The sequence below is a fragment of the Mycteria americana genome, chromosome 8, assembly GCF_035582795.1.
Source record: "Mycteria americana isolate JAX WOST 10 ecotype Jacksonville Zoo and Gardens chromosome 8, USCA_MyAme_1.0, whole genome shotgun sequence".
Lineage (NCBI taxonomy): Eukaryota > Metazoa > Chordata > Aves > Ciconiiformes > Ciconiidae > Mycteria > Mycteria americana.
In genome coordinates this window covers 35,111,134-35,131,678 of record NC_134372.1, presented here as the reverse complement: position 1 = coordinate 35,131,678, position 20,545 = coordinate 35,111,134, and the positions used below count along the sequence as shown (strand labels likewise).

At 39.8% G+C, this 20,545-nt stretch overlaps 1 protein-coding gene across 5 annotated transcripts in view; it reads right to left on the bottom strand.

Annotated features, from left to right (window-relative positions):
• The window catches only part of NETO2 (neuropilin and tolloid like 2), a 37,426-nt gene extending 17,276 nt beyond the window's left edge, over window positions 1–20,150 (bottom strand). Inside the window, exons 1-6 of one of the 5 annotated variants that reach the window (XM_075510691.1) lie at window positions 19,754–20,150; window positions 7,412–7,468; window positions 5,766–5,906; window positions 3,559–3,807; window positions 1,060–1,104; window positions 843–970 (exon numbers count right to left, since the gene is read on the bottom strand). In XM_075510691.1, coding sequence (XP_075366806.1) covers window positions 843–970; window positions 1,060–1,104; window positions 3,559–3,807; window positions 5,766–5,906; window positions 7,412–7,468; window positions 19,754–19,787 — 654 coding nt within the window. In that variant the 5' untranslated portion in view covers window positions 19,788–20,150. Of the gene's footprint in view, window positions 1–842; window positions 992–1,059; window positions 1,105–3,558; window positions 3,808–5,765; window positions 5,907–7,411; window positions 7,469–19,753 lie in introns of all 5 variants that reach the window. The other 4 variants (XM_075510688.1, XM_075510689.1, XM_075510687.1 and 1 more) reach the window with 4 other exon arrangements.
• Between the last annotated feature and the right edge of the window lie 395 nt (window positions 20,151–20,545).

Genomic DNA, 20,545 nt, shown 5'->3' with positions numbered 1-20,545 from the left:
ATTCTGAAACATACAGCTGTTGGTTTTTTTAAAACAGGCTATAACTACTGTATTTTGGAATTATGAATATGATTTTATCCTTCTCTCTGTCCGACAATAAAGCACAAGTTGTTTTTAATGAGCGTAAGATAGTGGGGTTTTCATAAGCAGTCTCTAGTTCTGCAGGCACAATCATAAGTGTCAGGTACCTAGGTAACTAATGCTGATTTTTGGCTCGAGCAGCTAATATGCCCCTTTAGAGCTTGGGCAGAAAAGCTCTAGCAAATTTTATTGTGGCACTTTAAGAGGGTGCAATCCTGTAGCTAAGTCAGAAGAGAAAGAGTGATAATTCCTCAGCTGTTTCCAGGTAAAGCCTTTCATTTTAGCTCAGACTGCTGATGAAAGTGGGTTTTAAGGTGCTGGATTGTGAATTAGACTGGGGAGGAGCAGCTCATGTTCTGTTGACTTTGACCAGAACCAAATTCTCCAATAGAACCACTGGAGGCAAAATTTTAAACCATGGCAGCAAGATTTACTGGAATTTATCAAAGCTGTTAGCCAGCATTTTTGCCTGCAGTCTTCCAATAAAACCAGAGTCCAAGTCGAATGCCCTTGAAAATTGTTGCTTAAACAGTTTTCAAAGTTACTTTGTATTTTAAGTTTCAATAATAGGAAGACAACACTGTGGACTTGCTGTATAAGTTTAATTTCAGAAACAATCCTCTATCTGGATTTCCTAGGCCACTGATACATAATTCATTTCAGTGAAACTGAGACATTATGCAAATCACAGCTAGTGACTATTACCTGTTACTAATGGCTTGGAAACCCATTATATGCTGAATGATATGAATGAAACCCACCTTAGCATTTGGAGTAGCTTTAATTGTCCATATGCAGTCAACTGCTTGTCCCGGTTTTGTTTTTCCTTCTTGTTCTACTTGACTGGAACGTACTATTCCATCAGCTCCTGAGAGCTCAAATTGGCAGTCTAGGGAGAACATATACCTTGCTGTCAAATGCAATATGATATTAATTTAAAATTTCACGTATAAAGAAATTGTTACTGTAATACTAGACCTGGGATGGGATTTAAAATACCTCCTAGGTAAGTGAAGTCAGGATCTGTAATAGAAAGAAGTCATGAATCACAGGGGCTATCAATGCTTGAGAATCACTTCAAGGTTTAGTATAATCTGAAGATTATGTCCATTTTTTATTATGTCACAATAAAAATTGCCAGAAAGTTTACTGAATCGATTGGAGGGTACAGAGACAATTTTTTTTTAGATGATAACATTATTCCACAAAGATTGACCTTATCTGAATAAGGTAATTCTATACTGACAGCTCAGATTTCCAGCATAACACCAAAAATTACTATTCGCTATTTTGTTCCTACATTACATTCTGAGTTTAACAATGCCAGTTTTCAGTGAAATCACTGGAGCTCCACAAGAGTACAGGGGATCCTTCTGTGTGCATCATTTTTATCAGATTGCTGTCTGTCTAGTTCTGAACAATTTGAAGTTTCGTAGAATATATCAACACTTCGAAATTGCTAATTGCTATTAATAAAGAATATAAAGATGGACAGTTCAATACTAAAGATACTTTTTCCTTGGGTACCCATGCCTCCTCTGTTAGGCCAGGTAGCACAGTTCTAGACATTGTTTATGGAGGCAGAATTTCACCTTTATTGCTCCTCTTATCTTCTCTCTTCTAAATGCGACGTGTAGGTAGTGTATGTATCTGTAGTATATACTGTAGTAGTATACTGTATGCATACTACTAGCGATATATATGTAAGAATATACTTTTTCATAACAGTTAACTGATGGTACTTGACTTTACTGGGACTAGGGCTTGGCTAAAAATGAGTCTGTAACGGGCTGGGATGACCAAGGCTTACATTTGAGTGATCAGGTTAGTGTTTCCTCACAAATCAGCATAGAAACTTGCGAGATGCACCCATTCGCAGCTGTGGCATAGAAAATGGCCACAGAAATCACACAAATCATAGTGTATGTGTGTGAAATGTTAGTCTATGCAAAGAAAGCACTCGTTCATACAAAAGTGCATGCCTGTTTTGTACAAAATTCTTTTCCAAATTAAGTTCCAGAATTTGGCTCTTTTCTGTGGTCCTCTAAATGTTTTTCTGTGTAGGGAGCTTATCACTTCCCCTAAAATGCCTCAGTCCTGAGCTGAGGACTCGGTACAGCTGAGAAAATGCCTTCTTTGCCCTCCTCTGTTTTAGTTAGATATCTATGATCACTATATGCAAAATTCTGCAGAAGATTTTCAACCGTCTTTGTGAACTGATTTTTTTTTATGAAGTGGGAGTGTACATGCATGTCCCCTTCCATTTTCACAATCCCAAAATATTTTACGACACTCTATGTAAACACAGAGGAAAGAAAAGGAAAGAAAAGTATCAGTCCTTCAGTTGCTGCAATCTATTGTGAAAATAATATACAGTTTAAATGTGTATTTAAAGTTCCAGCCTGGAACTAGGCTAAGTTAGTTTTGTAAGTGATGTTAATGCAATGGCTTTGGAAATGGACTTAGCAAAATGCATAAGTACTGTTCCTATGAAAACATTTTAGTACGTTATTCCCAGTGGTCTGGTCACCATGTGAATCTGAAGTTTCCAAGTCTAAATCCCTAGCAAGGTATACAGTTCTATAAGCAGTAATGTACAATCATGTATAGTGTTTTCATGTGTTGTAGGGGTAAAGACGACATTAAAAAGTTATGCCTGTATATACATTTATAGTAGTAGTAGAGCTGACATTTATACACTGTCTTTTGTCCCAAAGGACAATAAAATGCTGATAACTACATGTATAGTATCTATGAGGTACAGCAGTCAAGCATTGCACAAGGACATCAGGTCAAATCTTCTTGTAAAAAGAATGCCGTGCCGGTTTTAAGTGGCCCCACAGAGCAGATGTACTTTTTGTTTGTCTAAAGGCACTGACAGCATATTATCCTCTCCTTCATACCCTGTAAACTACACTGTGCTTTGAGCAAAGAACAACTCTGTTGTCTGAGCCTGTGGTTTGAGGGAATCTAGTTATACTGAGAGCTAATGCTTGGACTGTATAGATATTTCCTCTGGCTTTTCAGAATGGAGATTTAAAATGTTTTGCATCTGGCTGGAAGTGCTATTGTAGATTTGCTTCAGGTGTTCTTGTCATAGTGTCTTATATTTCTAGAAGATAGGCTGTTGAAAATGCCAGCTATTTGTCTACATAAACGCTCTTTCCATTACTACTACTGCTGAAACTGGTACAAGTTAGAGTAAAAGAGGGAAGTTGCTAAAGCCTTCAGCATGAACAAGATCAACCGACTTCTTCACTAGCAAACTATAGACCTGTAATTCCCTTCAGTCAATTTTCCAAAGTGGTTTTAATCAAGTATGCTGTAGGATTAGCAAGGCTGAGGCTGTAACTATCGCATTGTCACTTTGCCTTCATGAGCACTTATAAAATACACCTCTAGACTGCCAGTATAAACACATCCACAGAGTTCAATGGGAGCAGATGGTCATTAACTCAGAATTTTAGGCATCTTTACCTGGTATAAATGAGTACTTTGCTTGAAATCCCTTTCCTTCCAGCTCCTCATCAGAAGTAAACTTGATCCACATAAATCTCCCTGTTGATCTAATTAGTGCAGGACTTTTCAGACCACAGTAACGATTAATGAGAGGGGAGAAACCAAAAGGTCCATCTCGAACCTCCAGATGATCAAACCGACATTCAAATGAGGGTTCTATGTAATAAGGTTCATCAAAAGTCAACTCAATTCTTTGTCGTGGAGCAGCTAGGCATAAAAAATCGAGCAAAAGATTAAATTAAGATCTGTATAAAAAACACATGAAGACATGAAATAATGAAGAGACAGGCCTCCAAAACAGCAAGATAAAAAAGAGACTGGAAACTTCTCAAAATACATCTGGCAGTCTGCTACAAAAACTCAGATACACTGTAATAAAAATTTAAAAAATGATTATGTAGAAGATACTTTTTCATTGAATTTTATGCAATTTTTTTGCTTGCTGATCTTTATTGTTGAATATTCAGAAACGACATAAACTTAAAGCAGCACATGTAACAGATTAACATATATGCAAAGGTATTCGCACAAGTTTTAATATTAAGGTATAAATTAAAACCAGTGTTCTGCGAAAGCAAAGTACATAACAAAGGACAAAACATTGAGGCATGCAGAAAAGAATGGAAAAGAAAAAAATACAAAGAACTATGCACTGGTATATTTCCTAAACATTAAGCCCAAATTTGTAGATCCTTTGGCAGGAGACATCTTTTATTAGAATATTCAGAGAAGTGTAAATGCTTCATACATATTATTATATACAGGTGACTGCAGATGTTGGTAAGTCTGAAGCAGTGACAGCCTAACATCAGGATTTGGATCAGACCCCTAAATCCTGATGAGGTGCAGCTATGGCTACTTTGTGACTGGACTTCCACATCTGTAGTTTGCAACCGTGACTTTATATTCTATGAATAGCTTCAGTGTTTCTTGTTCTTGTCATCTATCGAGCTACATGAACTTTCTGATACTAATTGGTATCTGGAATGACAGCATTAAAGAATCACATGTTGTCTGCTGCTTCTGAATGCAAACAGGATTTACTTATATGTCTCTAATACTCTGTTTAGACCTTATGCCTTACTTATACGTGAGTTAAAAACATTTGTAGCTGTTTGCACATATTGGCAGTGGTCTGCAGGAAGGACCGTATCTTAGCTAGAAACTGTGGAGGGCCTTTGTCTCACTCAGGTACCCATAATGTTTCTGCATAAGGACAGTGAGCACAGAGACATGGAAACCAATTCTGTGCCCCATGGAAAGTGCCTTGTGCAAGGGAGATCCAGCAATGGATCTGGTATGCCCAAACCCTGAAGCTGGACAGGATATCTGCTCTCCAGTGCCTTCACTGGCAGGGAAGATGCAAAACTTCAGACGTGCATGCATACAAGCAAAAATAAGGGTGTCTATGAACCAGTACTATACTGTACAAATAAAACCTCACTGAAACATATTACTTGAAATATTTCAATTGATTGATATGAATCTGATGATTAAGCTGACTAATGTTTTTAGCTGACTTCAGTGGGTTTCGGGTGCATTCCAGTAAGAGGAAAAAATAATTAGTGTGTCCCAAGTCTTGCAAGATAGTCTCCCTTTATCCAAGATATCCTCATTGGAATGTGGTTTTATTCTAGTTAATGAAATTTTTTTGTCCTCATCAGATAATTTTAATAGTGACATCAGCAGTGCTAACAAATCTCCATATTTTTAGTACCGTACTATGGCAGTCAGATGTGTCTTTTTTAATAAAGGACAGCATAAAGATTTTCTACTTGTGAGACAGAATATAGTCTTCAACCATCTTTTGCAGTTTATTATTGGCAATATTGGAAGTGATATTAAGATAACAAGCTACAATTTTTATCTTAATAGTTCTGTGCCTTCACAGATTACAGTAGATCTGATGCTGCTTTTTCTGGCTGTGAGGGTATGTCTTATTCCATATAGCCAATTCCTGAATGTTTGCATTTTCTATTAATTTGTTATTATTACTTCAGAGAGCAAATTTAGCTTCTTGTTCAACCAAACGACTGCAGAATTTATTATATTACCAGTATGGCTATACAATATTTGACAGTATAGTAAAATGACACAGTTTTAACAGTTCAAGATTATCCATTTAACAGTAAGGTTACAACACAAAACAGAAATACAGCATGTACCTTCTAAGATATAGATGCACTCTTGATTTGGTGGGTACATGTTAGGGTAGTTTGGTGAAGCAAAATGTCCTCCATTACTTGTCCGTACCCAATTGTCACACTGAGTAGGAGGAATGCGATTCACTCCAATATTTTGCCCACCTTAAGCAAAAAAAAGCGATCAAATAAATTTCTCCTGCAAGCATGCAAATTCGATTTTGCAGAAGTAAAACACTGAACTGACATAATGCATATCCCATAAAAGAAGGAAGTAATTTATTTTGGTTGAAAACCCTCTTATATGCCACTTGTTAATATCTGGCTAGAAAAATCTTATGTTTAATTTAGTGATGTGGTACATCCTAAAGAGATCACAGTTTCTGAATATCAAATATGTCCAGTAATCCTTGGGAAGGGAAGAGAGGGAGTAATTTTTTTTATCCAAGTCAGTTTAGATTTTTTGGTGCTCTTCTTTCTAAGTCAAATAGTCACCATGGCTGCCAATACAGCAGCATTATTTTATGGCTTATGTCTTCTCCATTCCTATGCAAACATAATCCAAAATATTTGTTTGCTTTTACTATTTTTGGCCCTGATTCCAGAATATACTGAAGTACATGGCCCTTAGATTGAATATCTATTTACAATGATTTGTGTGAATCCAGAACGCTTAGAATTAATTATAATATGTAAATACACTAAATACAGCAATAGTAGTTAATAAAATTACTAGCAATAGGTAGATTGCACTGGTAGTTAAAGGCCTCACTTAAGATCAAAGGTCATCTTCTGGGTGTACAGGGAAATATGATCCTTGACTGAGATTATGCAGTTTAGGAAGCTAGTGCATCACGCCAGACCATTTGCAGGAGCTTTGTTAGTTCAGATTTCCTTATCCAAGGAGAAAGGAGCTGGGAATAAATAGTATGATCTCTCTGACACTATTCTTAAGTACCTTTGACCCTTCTCCTTGATATCAGCAGAACTGGAGAAAGTAAGACACAGGATATGTGGTTTCTGCTAAATTTTTCCTAAACCTCACAGGTTGCTCTCATAATGTTATTTATATTTATGCAGCTTTTCTTTGCAGACCTTTGAGAGGGAGTCCATGCTGATACACATCTTAGCTGCCTCCAGTAAATTACATCACCTTCCACTGGTATCTTGGCAGCTTTTTGATTTATGGAGGTGAAAACTTACTCTCTCCTGCAGAAATTGTTCAAGGAAATTCTGTAGGTGTCAGTTCAAGGAATTCTTCTCTCCTATGTGTGGGTTAATCCCACATATGAGAAAATAAGGGTTGTGAAACTGATGCCTTCCCCACTCAGCAGGCTTCAAAAATGTTTGTGGGTGGACTATTTGAAAAGCTTGTTGTCAGATACAGAAAACATGAATTTCCGTGGTGGTTTTTTTCAACCTCTAAGGTCTAAACCCACAGAATTTTAACTGGGTAAGTGAATGTCCATGTTCTTTGTGACTGGATGGCTTTGTTCAGTTGGAAAAAAAAATGCAGTAAATAGGGGGAAAATGGGAACTACTGGAATTCATATTGGTAATTCAACAGCTATTAATATCTGAACACAAATACTTTCTTTCACTTATATTGCTTAATTAAAAATTATAAAACTTACATTATTTGAAAGAAAATCGTCAAACCAAAATTGTACCTTGTGTCTTCTGTGCAATGGCAATCCCTTCCACTACAAGGATTGTTACTAGCAACACTGATGAGAGAAATTGGACAGGAAAAACATCAGTAATTCATCAAAATTATAGACCATTTTCTGCAGTCTTGATCCATGCAAATCCTAGAATCACTAACCAAAACAACTCAGAACACACAAAAATACGTAATTCATTTATGTGCTTTCTTAAAATTTCAACTTCAGAAAACCAGTGCAGTCTAAGTGCACTGTCAGTTCTTCTTCCAGGTTCCTTAGGAAAGCGTATATGAGAATAGCAATTTATTGTTTGAGGGGTCTTTAAGAATATTTTCTAGAGTATCTACTAATTTGCAAGCATTTTATAAAATTAAATGGTATCTATCTTCTGTATAACTTTTATATCCTGAAACGAGATGTTTCACTGCTGTATTGAACCATATTTATCCTAAAACTCCATATGCGTAACGTGTACAAAAGACTTCTCCAGCTCCCAAGAAATTAATCAGGGCCACAGGAGACACTGCATGGTCTTATCCCTACATGGATTTCAGAAGCACTATAGAACTGTACTTCCAAGACTGGTTGTTGTGATGCTGCCACAATACCACTGATTTCTGCAAATGATATGGCAGTAGAAAGTGAGCAAATATAATTTCTAACAATGGAGAGACTTACTCCGAGCAGTGACAACAGCTAGGATGTGGACGCTGTTAGGATATGCACTGCTGCAAGCACCCTGGTTTGCTGAAGTGTTGTGTTAGTCTCAGGTGTTGGTACGTGCTGGCATTTTCTAGATTTGAACTGACTATATACTGGACCATTAAAGATCTTGTTACACTCTTTCTCCCAACCCTCTTTCTTCTTCCTTCCTTCCTTCTTTCCCTCCTTCCTTCCTCCCTTCCCTAAAAAGAAGCTGTCTAGATGGTTTTGCTTTTGGCCTTTCCCTTATGTTTACATTTTTGTTGCACCCAATATGTTAGTCTGAACAGCACATATTAAAGATTCCATGTTCCACTATTCATCAGCAGTTTTAAAGCAGGCTTAATATCCAGATTTTCCTAAAATGCTTTGTCTCGTCAAATTGTTAGGGATTACCAGGAAGGGAAAAGAGAATGAAATAGCGTATATAATTACGCCACTCTTCAAATCTTTCATTTGCTTCCGTCTTAAGTATCTCTACAATTCTGGACACATATCTTAGAGAACTAGCTAAGTAGGCTAGTACTAACTACTAAGTAAGTACTCTTTGCCCTGGACAGAAGCTGGCTGAGGGGAGCCAGGATACAAGTTATAAAATCACGAGTGTCATTGAGATGGTAAATAGAGAGCAACTACTTGTTGTCTCTTCCAATACAAGAACCAGGGGGTATCAGACAAAGCTAGCAGGTGGCATGTTCAAAGTAAATGAAGATTATTTTATTTTGTTTTGTTTTGTTTTGTTTTATTTTATTATTTTTAATGCACATACTTCATAATGCATCCTTAAGGTAGAAAATTCTGTTTCAGAAACCCCTGAAGCCACAAGTTGTTGGAAGTCTTGATAATATTTGGGGCAAATATAATTTGCTCTACTTTTATACTCTTTCTGAGACCTCTGCTTTTATCTCTCTCTGAAAGAAGATACCAGGCTAGATGGACCTTTGATTTGACCTGGTATGGCCTTTCCCATGTTCTTAATCTACTTGTTAATACTAAGTCAGACAGGCATGACCTCACCACTGCAGGAAAAAAAATATTTCAGCAGGAATTGTATTGTCACATTCAAGAAGTTCATTTTAGTTTCCCTATTTTCCCCTCTAGTTGCTCAGGCCTTTTAGTGGCTCGTGCTGAAACGGCATTTTCTCTATCTGTGATTTTCCCTGTGTTGCTGTTAGACTTTCAGTCCTTCAGAGAGTTCCAGAGTGAGCATGCACTGTGAACTACGGTGATCCTGACTGAACTCATCTAGATGCTGCTGTAATGTTGGCATAGATATATTATCTTGGGGAAAGACAAAAGGAATCAAAGTCTGCCCCTGAAAGTGTCCATCTAGCATTTGTGTTTTATTATAGATGTTTCTGCTGCCCTTTCTTCTCTCTACCCATATTAAACCAGATAGTATATCATTATGAGACTTCCCTTACCAACAACCGCTTTTTCCCTTGCAAGTCACGTTCACAACTGTGGGTGTTCTAAAATACCAGATAGGTCTTGCAAACAAGTGTTATGTTCCTGGAAGCTTATTTGATTTTTAGGGATGCATTATGAGATAGTAGGTTAAGACTTAGGTAGTTTTGCAATTTCCATCTTTGCAATAATTCTGTATTTTCATCAGTATTAATATACTGAAAATATACTTCCTAACTGTCATTGTCCCAGTACAAAGTATCAATCATTAATCGTTGCTGACTCACCCTAGATTGAAAATTCATCCTTCAGAAGAAAGTATCTAGTACCCATTACTGGTCTTCAGGTTATGCATGTTCAATAAAATAAACAAATATCCCATCTTTATTAACATATGATTGACATTAGTTTTCAGATATTTTTTAGGTTTTAATATTTCTTATATAGATGCTGCTATTTCAAAATTATTTGCAGTTTATTTTTGCGGCTTCTATGTTTAAACTGTGCACTCAAAGATCTGAGTTTAAGTGCATGAACTTGTAATGCATTTGTACTCCTGAGATAGCTTGTCCCTAACAGAGAATCTTGATAGTGGTTATAAAGTTGTCTGTGTATTTTCTTTGGTTTTTTCTACACTGGTTTTGGAGCAACACTTCAAAGTTGGCTTTTGTCATTAAAGTAAATGCAGTTTCCACAATCCTATATAAATCATGTGTCAGTATGTTCTTCTATTGAATTAACCTTTCTTAAAGATGTGCTACACCCACCCTCTATTTTGCAAGGACACAGCAATCTCTCTATAACTTGTGCTGCTTCTTAAAATGTGAAATGGGCTTTGTCTTTTTTCCTTAAAGCAAACAGACACAGAAATATGAGTAAGATAAATACATTCGTGACTGACAAAATTAATGCAGATAGTCACTTTCAAGTAACAGTGGGAAATCTGGGGTTTGGTTTTTGGTTTGGTTTTTTTTTTGTACAGCTACCTACTATGGCTAACACTGTTACAGTATAAGTTTTTTTTTCTTTTTCACCTTGAAAATATCAGCAAGCATCTATGTTTATTTCAGTGATTGTGCTCTCTTGTACAGATAGAGACAACATAAGAATAGATGTTCAGTTATGGTAACCAGTGATTTCCCTTCTTGAAATGATGCAGATACAGAAAGAAGCCTCCTAAAAGGGCTTCAGAAAATCTGACTGGCTTTCACTAAAGCCTGTGCCATTTCTATTAATAGTCCAGAGCTGTGTATGCGTGTGTAAGTGCAAAAGAACAGTGCATGTTTCCTGCAGAACAGCATGGATATGCAGGCAATTACAGAAGATAAACGGGCTGAATATTTGTCTTACTGTCTTCCTTTTGTCATGTTATATGGATGAGTGGATATAGTAAGTATGGGCCACCTTCTCTTTGTTCCCTGCCCTTTTAATCTTCTTCATTTTTAATTTCTTCCACCTCTTGCCTTTCCGTGGCAATGCCTATCCTTCTCATGCTCTCAACAACCCTTAAGATGTATTCAAAGCAGCCTAGGAAGCAAATGTTTAAGGGCCTTCCTTTGCCATTACTTTTATCCTGGGTGATAGTACGATAAAGAAAAGAGGTGTCTCTGACTAATACTCTGTATGTGTGCTGTCCTTATCTCTGTGACATTGCTAGCAAAAAGGTGGAGAGAGGACTTCTATCTGTTTTTCCTGAGAGTGCTGGGCAGAGATGCCTGAGGTAGTATTGCCTTAAACTGCTTACATTTACATGACACAGTATACTGTAGGATAGCAAACAGGAGTTTTTTGGTTGAAAACAAGGCCTATCAATGTTCAGGATGAAAGGAAAAGAAAGAAGGAAAAAAAAAAAGGATATTTTTAGACCTTTTAGACTGCTTCCATTAACCCATTTTTGTGTGCATTTTGAAAACAACAAAGCAATCACTTGGTGTCCTAAATCCATACCACTTCCTGGAAAAATATTTTCAAATCTCAAAGAGTAATTTGGACCATACAAGTCAGTAAGAAGGAAGGAAGATGTCTAGAGAAGAGACAGATCCTGTAGGATGGTGCAGGGGAGAGCTAGTGCTGAACCAGTGTCCTGATACAGCATGTGGGGACACAGACACGGCAATTAGAACAGACATGAGATACCGAACTACTTCACTAAAAGTCTTGTAGCACTTTCAAGAAGGATGAAGAATGATCTTGTTATTTCTGATAAACTGAAATTCAAATAGTTATAATGCACATGAACTTGCAATGGGACACAGTATTCCTCTGTTCCTTCTTTTTTCCTCTTTTAAAGTTTATTACATATCACTGTGACATGACTGTTCTTCAGTGTGGATGAAAGATAACTCTAGACTTAGCTCCGTATTCTATTATGGTACAGGAAGCAGAAGTAGTAAGTATCTAAAAATGCCACTTGAACATGGCTTGCTAATGTAGGCAACAGCACAAACAGTGCAGGATTGCATGACTGCATTGAATATCAAAGGGACAGAAGGGTGGGTTTGTTTCATTTTTAATGGAGGAGTGTGGTGAGAATTCTACTAGAGGACACTGAAATATGGGAGACTGACCTTATAAACTTAGAGATACTTAGTTGGTAAATACAATAGAGGTTAGTGCTTCTGCACCTTATATTGAGCTTCTACTTCATGACATGTACACTGTAGAAGAGGCTATCATTAAGCCAAGAGCAGCATAGCCACTGAGGCAGACAGATTAAGAGGGGCTTCTTTTATTCATGAATCTGGTATTTGCTACAGACTTTTATTCGACGAATTATATGGTGCATACTTTTGTATCACCATTTAAAGATCTGACAGTTTTTACCTGTGTGAACATCAACTAGAAATAAAGCAGCAAGCTTCTGTCTCTGTTTTTAAAAGAATTGATTTTTCATTTTCTTCACTTCTTTGCATGAAATATTTTAGATCACATAGCCTGCAGATAGCTGTATAATTTTTTAAGACTGAAGACACTAACCATACATTGCAAATTCTTATTACTATTCTGTGGTTGAAATAGGCTCATGGAATAATATAAAAGAATCCCCTGAAATGGTGTAATAAGCTATGCATTTTTTCCAGGAGTCAAGATTTTCTTTGCTGGCATTTCTTAAAATTCTCTAAAATTACTCTAAGCTGCAAAAAAAAAAGTGTTAATTTGTGTATTGAAGTATATATATAGAGATTCACAAATGAGTGGCTCCTCTTTCTTTTCAAAAATGAGAATAATATAGTTCGTTTTATAGTAAAAGGGTGCTCAACCCAATATTGAGAAATCAGTGTGTTGCTTAGAAAAACAAGTGCTTTAAGGCTGCAAATCTGACACGTGCTTGTACTTTCTGGCAAGATGCATTCTTCAGATTTCATGGGTTACAGTACTGCTCTGAGCTCCCTATGGTATGTCTTTGCTCTGCTTTTTCTGCATGCTCTAGGGATCTTCACATATAGAGAAAACAGACTAGATTTGCTGTGTGGCTCTGAGAGCAGTGTCTGTCTTCAGTGATGACAGTGGGGGATCTATGCATGCAGGGCAAGCTGAGTATCAAACTGGGGAGCAGTCATGCACAACTGAGAAACAGAGTGAAAAATTCCACCAATTTTTTAAATAAAGACTTAATCATTTAGGGTATTACACATTCTTAGTATAGTGGTAGTCAGAATCCTAGGGATAAAGATGACAGACATTGCTTAAAGCAGGATTCACTGTTTTATCTCTGTGCTGTACTCCCTGGATTAGGCAGCACCTTGTATACATATAGTCCAAATAGACAGTAATTGGCAACACACAGGTAATGCGTGTTAGAAAATCTTGCCAGGGTGCCTGCTTCTTTCTGGCAGATACAGCCTAGAGTAACAAATGCTTGATCTTAATTATATACTATGTTTTGCCTTATGGGAATGAATCCTTTTCTGTGTACTATTCTTAAACCTAGCTTCTAATTTGCCCCGTGTGCTAAAATTAATGTTACTTTCAGTAACTGCTAATCACAGAATCCCAGCTTTTACATCCATTTGTTTTCCCACATATGTCTAAACATTAATGTTAGCTATTAATGTGGTAGGGACATTTGTGATGTCGTATCCTGTCTTATTCTCTGGCCAAGATCATATATACAACATAAATTACTTATATGTGTTTTGGTTGCTTTTAAGGACTCTGATCAAGTGTAGGGTCCCATGATGTTAGATGCTGCACAAATTCAAAGTGATTGACCGGTCTTCTTGTAAAGAACATTTGCAATTTAGACAGACAAGGTAAAGTGGGGGAAGGAAAACAGACACTCCAGATTTTATGTAATCCTGTGTGGATGGTCACCTCCCTTTCTTTCAGAAAGCTAATTAAGTGCATTTCTGATTCAAGCCATTTTTAGCTCAGAAACACAAACTCTAAATTCCAGGGAATGAGATTTCTCTCTCTCTTCCTAGCATTTGGTGACATTTGCTAATTGATAAAAGGAATACTGGATTGCATCTGTTGCTGCTTTTTTAGGCAAACAATTATATTGCTGAGGATGAAAACACAGCAGTTTTCGAATCCCACATGCTCTTAGAATTCATAGACTGTATATATTCCCTAATCTCTTGTGGTCTCAACAGGACATTTGCAGATTGGTAAAATGAGTATCAAAGAGCAGTTAAGGTGGCTGCCTATAACTTAGCCTATTAACAGCTCCAGTGATTTCCTCATGTTGGAATATACTGCAGGATCACCACAGAATAAAGGAACAGAGATGAAGGTGTGCATCAGGCAAGACATATTTTAGCTGTAAGTCTTACCCAGAGCATGCTAGTGGAGCTGCCAACCCATTTTTAATCCTCACAAAAGCTTGATAGCAGAAGTGGGCTTCACCAGCTATTAACAGTGACTCTAGCGCCTTTCTAAGATCCAAATCTTGTTAGCCATTAGCATGCCAGCAGGATATCTGAATGCACTCAGGTCTGTTCTCAGATATAACAGTTTCATCTCACTCCAGCTGTTTCCAGTAGGGATTCCTCTCTTTAAGATTGCCAAAGAAACAAATTGGGAGTCTGTATCGCTGCAGAGAAACCAGGTTAACTGGTTCAGGAAGTAAATGCAGTTCTTCCACGTCCCTTTGATCAAAATCATGTGCAGAACAATTCATGCTTGGATGGACTGACAGAGTCCCCTCCAGGTTTGCTCAAAACATTTAACATTTCTGATCCCTTCCTCCATTAGAAATGTATAAGCAGATGTGGGCTGCTTCATTTTACCAGTTGCTCCACATCCTGTTACTTATAATCCTGGGTATGTCTGCCAGCAAAACTTCTGCCAGAAGAATGGTATCTTTCATTTTTAAAATAGAAGCTTTCCTTTTTATATGGAGGATCTTTTTTCATCTCCAAGCTGTGTGCAGCAAGAGACTGATGAGAAGGCTGCATGTGCAAACCATGTTGATGAGGGGTTCCAAAAACCTTATTAAAATATATACACTGACTTAAAGTTCAGATGGTTTCCCTGTAGCTGACAGAACTGATCCTGCTGTACATGACTATTCTGAATAAATCTTTCCCAGAGATTACTTATTCCCAGAACACTTGGATAGTGATACTTTTGACTTCAAAATAGATCAGATTGTACCAAACTTCTTCATCTCTTGTTCTTTATTATCAATATAATGTATTTTTCAATGGAAATCTTTTCAGGAATGTCTATGATGGAATTACTATTAAAAGTTCTGCTGTCTTCTGTCATGTCTGACAACAATTTGTGTACAGAGTATAAATTAATATCTTTTTCTAGCTCCTCACTCTCAGTCCCTTAAAAAGAGATTTCTCTGTGTTCATGGATTTTATTGTATGGTAAAGAAGGAAGTTTTGTGAAATGTATTGTTAACGTATGGGCAGTCCTTTCCTTGCTGCATAGTGGGTCAGCTTTGTAGTAACAGAAAATGGGGTGAAGCACAAAGACAAGCCCAAAGAAATGGGGAATTTTTTCATGAAAAGTTACCTGCTGATTTTTTGTTGAAAAATGTACACTCCCCTACCCCAATCACTTGCAGTATTTGAGGTGGCAGTTGTCAGTCATATATCAATAGAGATAGCAAGCTATTTAAGTTGTCCAAGACTGTAAGTGCTTCATTAATTAAAAAACAAATTGGAGTATATAAGGCAGAAAAGCAGCAAGCTTGTTTGCAGTGCTAGAACCCCAACTGTATCCAAGACACTATAACTGAGATTTTGCTTCAGTCCAGATAAGCATGTCCATCACTACATATGTAACCTGTTTTGTATGTAAACAACATGTACAAGAGCATGTGCAATTTCTGGTATAATTGCAGATGTTTATGAGATCTCTTCACCAGTCCTGCAATGAATTATATTGTGAATTTCTGACAGGTTCATAAATGATGAATAGCTTATGAAGTTTCATTTTGGGGTAATTTTTTCTGTCTAAACTCTCTCTGTGAATTAAACCTTACGGAAGGTGCTGAAAATCTTAGCTTTTTCATTAGATAAGCATACATAATTTAATAGCTCCTTTCGCTTCAATCCAGTGTTATTCTGTACTCCGGCTACAACTATATACCTGATTTATACACAGAACTTCTCTATTAATAGCAATGTAATTATAACCATTTTGTTCTGTAAAAATTTTAGCGGTCGTTGTCAACTATGTCTTAGGAAAACAAGGGAGTTAATGTTTTTGAAGTTATGCTACTCTGGGAGCGGTGCATTTTGGATATTGTTTGTATATGTATTAATAGCAAGACATAATACATACGACCAAATTCTTTCCTTGTTCATAACACAGCAGCTTTTTGAATCCTGTTCTACAGTTATTGCAGTTACTTCTGCTTAACCGCTTAGCGGTGCAAGCTGTTTGGACCTTAGCTTTTTTGAGTGCAGCAGAAAAGGTTGCAGGTAGATCCTGGTTTTAAGTAAAAAATGCAGTTCTGACTTATGCTTGATACTGCTTTCGTTAGGCCCACTGTAGCCTCTACAGTCAGTACTTTGCTTTTGGTTTCAGTGGACAAATCATGAAATCATTAACAGATTTTTAAATTCGCTTTTTTCTCTGCTTGTTTTCAATACATTTCACAATGCTTTTTGGGCCATCGTTACACCTTTTGATTTAGGAAACAGGAGGCCATAATTCCTATCTTTTGTGTGGAAGGAAGCGTTACTTCCCAACACTACTTGTTTGTGAGAAATTAGCTGTTAAAATCATGCCAAAATGCTAATGAGGGGGCTGAGCAGAATGGCAGGAAGTTAATCATAGTACTCCACATTCTTGCAACCTGCCAGAGTTGGAAATAGTTCTGTTGTTCATTGGAAGGCTGGGAATGTTGATTTTCCAGAAGTAGCAGTCATTTGTTCTAGCCCTGGCTGCTTGTTGAATTATCAGGACAGAAACTACAGAGTTATCTTTTTGGCTTTTTAACTGAATCCAGTATAATAACTGAAATATTCCAAAATTAATGTACATCAGGATTTAAATTGGGGTTTGTGGGTTTAACAAAATAATAGCATATGGAAATGAAAGAGGGAGTGTATTTGAAGAATGGGAACAAGCTCTTAGCAAACACATTTTGGGGGAATAGCAGATGAGAGGCAATTCAAGATAGATATACTTACTTCCAAAGCATAACAGGAACATGGCTTTATTAAGAAAGCTGCTGCTTTTCTCTCTTATGAAGTAGAGGGTTATAATGCTTTATTGTGGTAGAGCAGTTGCATTGTGCAAGCTGTGCTAGGATTTAAGAATTATTCTAGTGTGTTTAAAATCTCATTGAGAACTGAAGATAGGAGGAAAAGGCTTTGTCTTTCAACAACCAAAATGCAGCGAGCACCTTGGCCTGCAAGAGGTTACACAGACCACTGGGAAAGCAGGCGGGCATTGGCTGGGCTCCACTTCAGCGAAACCTGCAGCTATTGCAACCTTAGTGCTGTCGTGGGCCACCGCCGCTTCCCCTCAGCACTACTGGCTGGTAGATCTGGATGAGAGCAAATAATCAATGTAAGATGATGGATCAGGATGAGACTTTTAAAAGTTTTGTTGAACACTATGGATAGAGGCAATAAGAATTACATTAAGATGTTTATTTAAATCAGCCCTTATTATTGATAGCTGGGAAGAACACAGAGTAGTTCTGAACACGCGTAATAGAAGAAATTTGAATTGCCACAAAGTGAGCATGACGGGTTCTCTTCTGCCCTGAGCTATACAGCCAAGAAATACAATGTTTGTGGATGACAGAAATGGATATATGCATTCCATGTTAAGGACAGAAGATTAAACCGTTTCTAAGTATTATTAAAAGATATATGACTTTTCACAATATACTGAGCTTCATGGTACTTCACATATGGTTTAGCAGGACTCTCCCAGTTCTGCACACAAAGCTATTTGTATGGAGAGAAAAAAATTACTACCACTGTAGGTAGAGCTTCCATGCAGAATTTAAGATGCAACTTGTAAAATACGGAGGCTTACTTTGAATGCTATTCCCAACAGTTGCCTTCTGGCATTAAATCTATGTGTCTATTTATAGGAATCTTTTTTTTCTTTCTCATTAGATGTAATAATCGGACTATATGAAGACTTCTAGTGAAGAAAAGATAAAAGGGAGTGTATGATGCTAAGTAATGATAGGTTGTTTCTGTAGTCAGGGCAAGTGATGCATTTAGAATGCTAACAGCTTATTGACTAATGGCTTTGTGCAATTTATAGATTATGAATAATACAAAAAATCCCTATAGAAGGACTTTTTACCTGGACATTAGTGTGATTATAAAAGATTGGCATGAGGTCTGTTCAGGAGAAAACCTGTACCGTCAAATTTGCAGCAATCCCGTATTTCTGAAATGTAATTAAATCTGCCTATGTAGAAAGTAATTAAGAAGTAGAAATGTCAGTTGTATTTTATGGTTGGTTTATAGTGGTTTATGGTATTTAACTATGTTACTTAAAGAGGAAGTAGAAAAAAAAATCTAAATGCCTTTTCTCCCCCATGTAAGCCTTATGTTCCTATGTTATTTAAACTCAGCGGATGGTTAACACCTATACTATTGAGAGCAAGTATCTTCTGTCTCCCAATTATTATGCCAATAAATGAAAAATATTTATTTAAACCCTCAAGACATCTGTCCTTCAGGCCAGGAACATGGGATTTTATGGGCCATGGAAACATGCTGGATTTAAAACAGACTTCTTTACAACTTTCATACTGTGGGAGGGCATCAGTGCATATCAGAAACAGTTCTCCACTCTGCAGTAATGCCTTGTTGGCTTCAATAATGCAAGCAGATGCTCCAAAATTTCCTAATGGAATAATTTAATAAAAAAAAAAATCCCTGATGGTTCAAGTCTGCTATTGCTAAAGAAGATACAGAATGCTAGAAATAATCTCTGGAGGCACAAGGTTAACTGCCATATCTAGCTTTATTTTCTAACAGAAAACCCTCGCCCGTTGTCAAGCTGTACAAATAATACCACAGACAAAGAAATGCTAGGATGAGGAGCCTTCCTCAGCTGTTTACCTCTGAACCTAAAGAAGTTAGAAACAAGATTTAAAAGCCTCAAGCGGAAGAGAAGCACAGGTGAATACCGGTCAGGCAGTAGCTTGTGACTCAGGTGACTGGTTTTGTGAAAACCTTGCTGAAAACAGATCTTGCTCCCGACACTAAGCATGATAACCTGATCGCTGTTAGGCATCTCGTTAGGAGAGTGCAGAAAGAGTATTTTTACTGTGAAAAGACGGGAGCATAGGAGGCTCTCGGTGTGTCTCGGGAATATACGGGGCACTGGGGCAGGGTCGCTGCCATGGTGACCCGCCTTTCTGCAGGCTGGGACCCCCCGAACCGAGGTGCCAAGGTGCTCCCGCCGCCCGCCCGCGCCCGGCGGGGACGGGAGCAGCCCGGGATGGCTGCGGGTTCCCGGCCCGCCACGGCCCCGCGCTGGGCTCCCGGCAGCGTCCGCCCCGCAGCCCCGAGCCGCCGCGGGCACGGCAGCCGCTAGCTTTCGCGAGGAGCGGAGGCAGGGCGGGGGACCCGCCAGCCGCCCAGCGGGGCAGCGTAGGCGGGCGGCAGCTGCCCGGGAGCAGCCCCCGTGCCCCTCGCACGAAAGTTTCAGCTGGCGGTGGGAGGCGGCCGGGGCCGAGCGGGGGGCCGCACGGGGCAGCCGAAGGGGCGGGCGCCCCCGGGGGTACCGCGGTCTCCCCTCCGGCGGGGCGCGGGCAGCCTCTCCCGCGGAGAGCGCCGTGCCGCCCGCGGCTCCTACCTTCCAGCACCGAGCAGAGTTTGTGCAGGGCCATTGTCTCCCGGCGGGCCGCGGCGGCGACTCCGCGGCGGCGGCGGCGATCACCGGCGCTCCATGGCCGCGGCCGGGCGCGGCGGCGGCCCCCCGCGAGGGCGCTGTGGCCCGCGGCTACGGCTCGGCCGGCCCCCGCCCGCCCGCGGCCATGCCCGGCGCCCCCGCGCGGGGCGCGCTCAGCCTCCGCCGCCCGAGCCCCGAGCCTCCGCCGCCGCTGTGCTCAGTCCCATCTAGAGTGGGGCGCGGCGGGCTCCGTCGGGGCTGGCCTGCCCGGGAGGCGGGGAGCGGGGGGAGGGGGGGGTCTCCCCCTAGGGCGGTCGGAGCGCAGCCCGGCAGCTCCCAGCCCGACTGAAGCGGCTGCCGGCAAATGAAGCTCATTTAAGATGTGAGGGGTGTTTGCCTGGATGAGCCGCTTGTACGCATGTGCCCGCCCCCCACGGAGCCCCGCAAGCAACCACAGCCGCAGCCGGCGGGGCCGCGGTGCTCCTCCCGCCCGGCCGGGCACCGAGCGGGGGTGGCGGCTGTAGCTGGGGGGCAGCAGCCGTCCTCGCCCCGTCCCTACGGGGAGCTGGTAGCGGCCCCGTTGAGGCACCCTGCTTCGGTCCCCCGCCGCGCATCGTGCCCCAGGCCCCATCTTGCCCGCCCGGCTGCTGGGATTTGCCCGTCTGCGGAGAGGGGCCCGGCGGTGCTGGCCGCCAGGAGCGCGTCCGCGGCGACCAGGGCGGAGCGGGCGAGACGTGCGGCCCCTCTCCAGGAGGA